Source organism: Cryptomeria japonica, chromosome 3, assembly GCF_030272615.1.
Source record: "Cryptomeria japonica chromosome 3, Sugi_1.0, whole genome shotgun sequence".
Lineage (NCBI taxonomy): Eukaryota > Viridiplantae > Streptophyta > Pinopsida > Cupressales > Cupressaceae > Cryptomeria > Cryptomeria japonica.
Genome location: NC_081407.1, coordinates 288,866,269 through 288,874,414, shown reverse-complemented (window position 1 = coordinate 288,874,414; position 8,146 = coordinate 288,866,269). Strand labels below are relative to the sequence as shown.

At 31.5% G+C, this 8,146-nt stretch overlaps 1 protein-coding gene across 1 annotated transcript; it reads left to right on the top strand.

Annotated features, from left to right (window-relative positions):
• Positions 1–1,904: 1,904 nt before the first annotated feature.
• Positions 1,905–4,176, top strand: LOC131049378 (transcription factor bHLH35). Its single transcript, XM_057983423.2, has 4 exons — positions 1,905–2,684; positions 3,166–3,399; positions 3,525–3,695; positions 3,787–4,176. Exons 1-4 carry the CDS (start codon positions 2,049–2,051, stop codon positions 3,883–3,885), a joined length of 1,140 nt encoding a protein of 379 aa, XP_057839406.2. The 5' UTR covers positions 1,905–2,048; the 3' UTR covers positions 3,886–4,176.
• The last annotated feature ends 3,970 nt before the right edge of the window (positions 4,177–8,146 follow it).

Below are 8,146 nucleotides of genomic sequence, written 5' to 3'. Positions count from 1 at the left end.
TATAACTCTTGTGTCTTGCAGGTTCAACAAGAAATGTAAATGATTACATCTCACCAATAACCTGCCTTTCTCGCTATTGTTCACATTCATAAACAGACAGGTTCGCAAATCCCATCCCCTATCTCTTCATACTGTTTTCCTTCCTTCAATTTACCCTCCTTCTAATGGTTACTAAACTTCTCTCATCTTCTTCTACTTGCAGGGCATCAAAGAAGACATCATTTTAAACCACACATGCTACAAGGGTATCCCAATCTCTCTAACCTTTACGCCTAATGATGCTAACTTATGTTTGTACTATCCATCTTGTTTGTAGATTTCACGACCACCACAAAGCTTTACCAAACAAATCATCAACCATACTTTTAACAATTGTAAGTACCATCCTTTCCTATTCTTTTCAATCAACAAGTTTTATCGCTTTCAATAATTTAATGCACTTTGAATTTTGTAATAGAATGTTATTTCTCACAGGTATGCAATGTGAGTCATAAATTAGCCTACAAAACCAAGCAAAGACATACAAAACAATACAACATCAACAACTATTGTAAGTACCTTCCTTTAGTATTCTTTTCAATCTGCAAGTTCTATCATACACTTAGAATTTCCTAATAGATTGTTATTTCTCACAGGTACGCGATGGCTGCTTAAAATCATTCACATACAGAACAATACAACATCAACGACTACTCAATACTCTGATTCAACTTTGCGACCAAGATTTAACATGACAACAATTCTGTACTTCGCAAATATATACATCAAATGGTTGTATAACATGCTGGCAACGCCAGCATGGGGGTTGGAGGGTGGATAATGTAGATTTTCTGGGTCCAACAAATAATATTGGTTGGGTTTTATACAGTCTAAAATAGAAACCATTTGTAATAACTACTTTATTTGGCTCTTTCATACTGTACAACATGCTACATTCAACATCCTGGGGGATGGTGGGTGGTTCACTTCATATTTTGGGAACAACTTTAAACATTGGTTGGATTAAATGTACATTCAAATATTTACATTTCTATAAATATTACTCTTTTCTATTGCTTCAATTGCTTTGTTTCTTTATGATGCTTCTATAAAGTCAAACTTTCATTCCTTGCATATTTTCCTTTATCTGCTTCTTACTCTATAATGCCTTTACAATCACACCTATCGGCCTCCTGTTGGAGGCACTCCCTTGCAACTGCTAGCTTATTAATTTTGAAAATTATAATAATTAAGAGAGAAAATGTGATATATTAATAATAACTATTAATTGATCACTAATTCCATGTCTTTATGTAACTATTTAAGATTATTTTGTACTTAATTTAAGTAGTTGGAGTGTTCTAATGCAAATTTAAAATTGTGGAAAAATGATCATTTAGAATCTCTCTATTTTAGTGGTTAGGAATTGAAAATAGGTTGTGGAAAAAAGTAGGGAAGAAATGTACCAGTAAAAATATCATCGACTTTATAAATTTCTTTCGTCCTTTTCATTTGCCTCCAATTTTTCTTTTCAAGTTTTAGCAACAAAAATTAAATGAAAAATATTGATCACAAGAGCAGCCAATTTAAATAGTCATCCCAACAGTTCAAAAAAAAAAGTTGAACACTGATTGGTAGCCAAAATAAGCCAAAACAATACATGAGAACTTGTCCTCATATATATTAATATAATATGATGGAGGTATTATATGGTGAAGCATTGATGTTCAAATAATTATTAATTTAATTAAATGTTGTTTTCTTTCACAGCCACTTACTGTTCATAATTGCGGCTGCGTTGGCTGGAAGTGTTGACTACATGTTAACAACAATTATAAACAAAAAATTAAATCTTATTTTAAAAAGAAAACTTTGTTTTAAAGTCGGAAAGAATCGAAGTTGAGATAATAACTGGGCCTATTATAAATTACGAGAAAAACGGAAGGATGTGAGATCGAGTAAAATAAGACAAGTTGAAGCGAGCATTAACTTTAATAAATATAAATTTGTTGCAGAAGAAAAGGGTGCTTCATGCCACCAGGTCCAATGACAAATTTATAGATTTTTTTATGCTCAAAGTTCAGGATAAAAAGCGGGCGAGTCAGTGGGCAAGGCAGCAAAATATTTTCTTGTGGTGTGGTCAGGTTGAGTTGCATTCACACCTGAAAGGGAACCCTCCATTTCAGTCCATTTTCAGAATCATATCAATGGAGACTCACAGATCAGGAGAAAAGGCCAGTAATAACAATAATCACTCATTTCTGGATTTCAATGGAATACTGCCTGGCCATTTGGTGGAATCCATGGAAGAATATGATGGACTTCTGTTGACAGATCTCGACTGTGTGACAGAGCATGGATGGACCTGCTTTGCCACCGACAACTTGTGGACTTCTCACGACTTGCCTGCAAAGGCAAATCTTGAGACCCTAGCCATGGAAAGCCCCTCCGAGCTTGTTCAGTCACAGCAGCCCTATGTCTTCGGTTCGAGTCCCCAGGGAGGCAAAAGCAGTGGAGATACTGTCAAATGTGGATATTCTTCTGAGGACACGGAAAATATGAATGAGGAAGATAAAGGATCGGTTAAATCGAGTCAGTCTGCTCGTTCTTCCGAATGCAGGACTTTGATCTCTGAGAGAAGACGGCGCGGCCGCCTGAATGAGAGGCTTTATGCTCTGCGCGCCCTTGTTCCCAAAATCACTAAGGTATTTCATTACAGGCATTAGGTTTTCACAGTCCAGCAAATTTTGATTTTTTGAAGTTTTTTTTCATAGATTGAAATTCTAATAGTTTTCATTTTCTTTCTGTTGTCTGATATAAGAGCACCAGTCCACCAGTCTATATTGAATTCTGTTAAAGTTGTTCGAAATACAATCTCAGCTTCATCTTTGTATCATACTTCAGATTGTACTTAACAAATTGCACTATGATTCTTTGATTTAAATGTTATTTTGAAAACAAACATATTAAATAATAGCTATTTTTTTTTAGCTTTATCTCTTACTGTATACCTGCCTGATAAATACGGAAGAATGATCACGGAGAATGATTTTAAATATGAAAGATTAAAATACAATTTTATGCAAACACTTTACAGATTTGTTTGATGTATTTCATTTTCTTGAAATTTTGCAAATATCATATCGAGAGATCTAATTTAGAATTTGTGTTTTTTTTTGTGCCTAGATGGATAAAGCTTCAATAGTGGGGGACGCAATCAGCTATGTGCAGGACTTGCAGAAACAAGTGAAGGACATTCAGGCTGAGATCTCGCAGCTTGAATCTGACGTCATGCACAAAGATTCTCCGTTTGTTGACGGAAATTCAGTGGTGACTGATGTCGATCTTGAAATTCCTTCATATGAAATTAGTAGCATTAGTAGCACTGTCAAGAAACCAGGCCGAAAAGTAATTCTCGAAGTAAGCGAACTGTTTTTTTCCCCCTTTTCCCTTTCTCATTTTTCATATTTGCGTATTTTTAATGAACAAAATGATCCATTTCTAGTGTATTATCTAAGGAATTCCGTTTATATGAATGATTTCAGCTGGATGTTTCCAAGGTCGAGGAGAGCATATTTCATTTACGGATCTACTGCAAGAAAGGGCCAGGCGTGCTCATTGATCTGACGAAAGCTCTTGAATCCCTTCACCTGGATTTTCAGAATGCCAATCTCACGTCATTTGACGGCCAGATTATCAAATCAGCCATTATTAAGGTACTGAAAATCTTGAGGTCTCTTGTATGTTGTTTAATTTGACTGGCTGTTGGTGAGTTTCTTACCGCTCGGGTTTTTTTGATTTGTGCAGATGAACAAATTTGGTGCAGAAATGGACAGCGAAGCAGTGAAACGAATTATTTTGGAAGCTGCAGCAAACTACGGTTTTGAAACAGCATTAAACACATGATGTTCAAAAGCTTAAGGATTCTCTTTGATTACATTATCAAAAACGGAAAGCAATTTGTATTTAGTCCTATTTCCTCAACAAGGAAACTGTGACATTGTAAAATTATAAGTTCTTACACCATTTTTTAATCATGGTGAATGTAAAGAACAGAAGTTCATATCTAGAATTCCCCTTTTCAGTGGCCATTGTTAATGTAATTTAGCAAGAAAAATCTCTTTAAAAAGAGATTTCATTATTATGTACATATTGCATTTAAATCATAAATTTAATAAATAACAAATGTTTTGAAAATGATATTTTTCTACATATTTTAAGGATAGATATATTATTAGATTGGTTAAAATGTTAATTTTTTAAAATTATTTTCATCTCACTAATAACAAATGAATAACTTGATATCAAATGCAACATTTAACATTTATCAAAATATGTCATACTTCAAAAATTGATGATATATTTTGAGAATTCTTTAAATCTAAATCTATTTCTTGGATACTTAATGGAATAGCCTTGCATATACAGTCTTTCAATTAAATATTTTTCATCTCACTAATAACAAATGAATAACTTGATCTCAATTACAAAGAAAAATAAAGTCATTTAATGTGCATCGAAATATGTTGTATTTAAAAAGTTGTTGATATATTTTGAGAATTCCTTAAGTCCAAACCTATTCCTTGGACACTTAATGAAACAACCTCACATATACATCCTTTTAAGGGAATCAAGCGTTTCATAGTTAATGCACATTGACAATCATTTATTTATTTTCTAATAATTTTAGTTTCTCTTCCCCAACTTTACATCTATAGAAACAATTATGTAAAAGATATTATTTATTTCATGTAAATAATAAATTTAGTCTAAAATAGACATTTTTGAAAGCAACATCTGTGAACATCTTTTACATAGATTTTATCGATATATTAACTTAACATTGTAACATGTAAATGTAATCTTTCAATCTTCAACATTATTTTATCAATCATTTTCATCTCATTAATAACACTTGAATAACTTAAACATAAGTTACAAATTAAAATAAAATGTCATTGAACATTCATCCATTTGAATGTATCATACCTAAAAAATTGGTGATGTATTTGAGAATTTCCTAGACCCAAATCTATTCCTTGAAAGCTTATTGAAATGGTCTTACTCACACGTTCCTCAAAATATTTTAGAGTTTTCATTTATAGTGATGACAACCATTTAAATGACAACCATTTTTTTTTTATAATAATTTTAGTCTCTCTTCCTCAACTTCACATTTTGAAAGTTGTTTTCTTTTATTTATCTTTTTATAATAATCATATGTAAATGGTAGCAATATTCTTAGTTTGAGTGAAGACTTTAAACGAGATATAGTTACAAGTATCACCTTTAATCTTTCGTTTGTATATCAGTTGTGACTTTTGATAAAGACAAACTTTATATGGGGTGGATCTTATAAAAATGGCGATAAATTGAGAAATCCTTAGACTTAGACCCGCCAAGTTGTTTTCTTATAAGATGTGTGTATTGAATAAAATATGTGGAAATTTTTTTTCCTTTTTTCATAGTAGTCATATATAAATGATGAAAATTGTCCAACCAAAATATATACACAAAATATAGTACAAATGTCAACTCTATTTTTTCTTTTTATGTTATGACAATTCTAACTTTTGAAAGAATCATTTTTCTATGGTTTTTATTAATGTTTAAACTAACTATAAGTATTGTTGTTTTGCATGTCCTTTTTGTATTGATATTATTAGAATTCTATATATAATTTCATCTTCAAATAATATCTTTCAATATCTACCAGACATAAACATAACACATATTAATAGTGTTGGTGGAACACTCCTAAATTCATATATATTATATATCAAATATAGTCTAAAGTTTCACTTACAAAACATAGTTAAATCTAAAAATAAATATTAAATAACCCTTATATTTGTAGATGCTAAAATTTGATTAATTAATTTAATCAAATTTAATCCTTTGACAATATGTATTGATTAAAATAATTAAAATAATTTAATTAATTATTGCTTTTCCCTTCCAATTAATTAATCAATGCTTCGTGTGAACATTTAATTAATTAATCCAGTTTTCCTTTCCTCTATTAAGTAAGATAATTATTTTATTCATTTTATTTAATTCACGTTCCTATTTTTCTCCAAACCCCTTTTATTTGAATTAAAATAATTAAAATAATTCATTTGGAGCACATGGCTCCTAATCTTAACCCCTTATCTAACCTCCCATCTAGCCTAACCCACCATCTAACCCAAGGGTCCTAACCAACCCTATCCTCTCAATGAACCTTATCCAAATCATGTGCACAATCCTTGTTTTAACAAATTTGGAAAATAATATTTTTTTTGGGGGGGTATTTCTCTCCTAAACCGACATGTGGCTTAGCTTCCGCTTGTCATTTCTTGCAATGACACTTGCCCTCTTAGAGGACACTTGTCTTCAATGGAGACAAGTGTCATTTTTTCAAGCCTCCTCTCATCTCCATCAATTCTTTTTTAAAATCCTCATTTTCCTTCATTATCTATCCACTTTCATGCTATAGTAATGTCATAATGTCATTTTGATTTCTCACATCAATCCATCTTGCATACATTTTAGCTTAGTTTTTGCATATCCAATTATCATGGAGCGTTTTCAAGCATCTTTGGAGGCGTAGCATCGAGCACACATTCAAATCGACGAACAATCAAATCAAGGAAACTTAAGTTTGCACTTTCTAATTGCTTTTATAATTTGCATAATTTGGTTTCCTTTTTAGCAACCTAACCATGAGTGTAGGCTCGATAATTGTGTAATTCTAGGTTGTCACTTGCATTTCAATCTTTTTATTTTGCACAATTTTCTACTCACAATATCCACAACAATTAACAATTCCATATTAAATTCTATCACTTTAACTCCCAATACATTGCCATTGTCTCCATGTGGTTGTTTAGCTTATTTTGACTAACAGACCTACTCAACTTATTTACAAATTATTTATGGAATCCATCTCCCATAAATATTTAATTTTTCCTACATATTTTTAAGTAATCATCTTGAATTTGTATTAATCTATTAATAATAATTTGTACAATTGAAAATTGAGAAAAAATAGAAAAAAAATTAAAAAATCACGTAACAGTTTTGACAATATAACTTTACATGAAACACTCCAACTATTTAAATTTGACAAAAAAAAAAAAAAAAAAAACACTAAAATAACCCATAACAATACAAAAATCCATTTCAATGATGCAAATCTATCATTTGCACTTAGACATATTATCATTTGTACTAGCACTATTTCCTCACAAGAAAAGTGTGACATAGTAAAATATTAGACGACTTTTTAAAAACACGAATGCATATAAAGAACTTTAAAGTTGGTATCTAGAACTCACCCTTTTCGGGGCCAGCGATAAATGAAATAAATTAAGAATTCTATCCCCCTTTTAAAAACAGACGCAACTCAAAATTGTTGGATGGAAATATCTTAAATTGGCACACGTTTGCGCGTTTTTAAATTGCAAAATTTTCAAAGGTTTGTCTTGCCTAACTATAAATCCCGTGATGGCAGCTATTTCCAACGTGGCCTCGTGCTACATGAGTAAAACATTCTCCACGTGAGCAACGTGTCATAAAGAAATGTCCCTTCTTTTTTCGAAGTGCTCCAAATATTTTTAATGTGATCAACGTGCCATAAATAAATGGCCCACCTTTTCAAAGTGCTCCACGCGCTAATAACCAAAACATTTTGAACGTGATCAATGTGGTAGAATACAATGACTATATAACATAATCAATGAATGTTTTCTAAAGGGACCTTAACTCTTCAAAAGTTTGATGTTCGTGTGACACAACACATTTACAATGTGTGTATTTTCCTTACATTACTGAATTCCATGCATGTTGGTAGGTACATATAACTACATTAGCAATTGGATTCATATAGGCATGTTAATAGTTTTGATAAATATTCCAAATAAAAAAAGTGTGATTTTAAATAGTTTGATTAACAATTTTAAGTGTAGCTATTGTGAGATTAAATCATGTTGAATTTCATATGGAAGGCTATTCATTTGTTGGGAGGTTCAAACTTATCTAAATCCAAAAATGGATTCCCACCTTAATATCATTGGAAGAATATATAGAGTAGAATCTCAAGATTTGTTCATTCAAAAAAAAATTAAGGATCATGTACAATAGTGAGAGGGTTCTTCACCTTTAGTTAGGACATTCCTCGCTCGCC

Bases quoted from the DNA above. Each gene is read 5' to 3' on its own strand.
- LOC131049378 (XM_057983423.2), top strand. From the start codon at position 2,049: ATGCTCAAAGTTCAGGATAAAAAGCGGGCGAGTCAGTGGGCAAGGCAG. The intron at 3,400-3,524 runs GTAAGCGAACTG...GAATGATTTCAG, and splicing joins GCCGAAAAGTAATTCTCGAA to CTGGATGTTTCCAAGGTCGA. The intron at 3,696-3,786 runs GTACTGAAAATC...TGATTTGTGCAG, and splicing joins TCAAATCAGCCATTATTAAG to ATGAACAAATTTGGTGCAGA.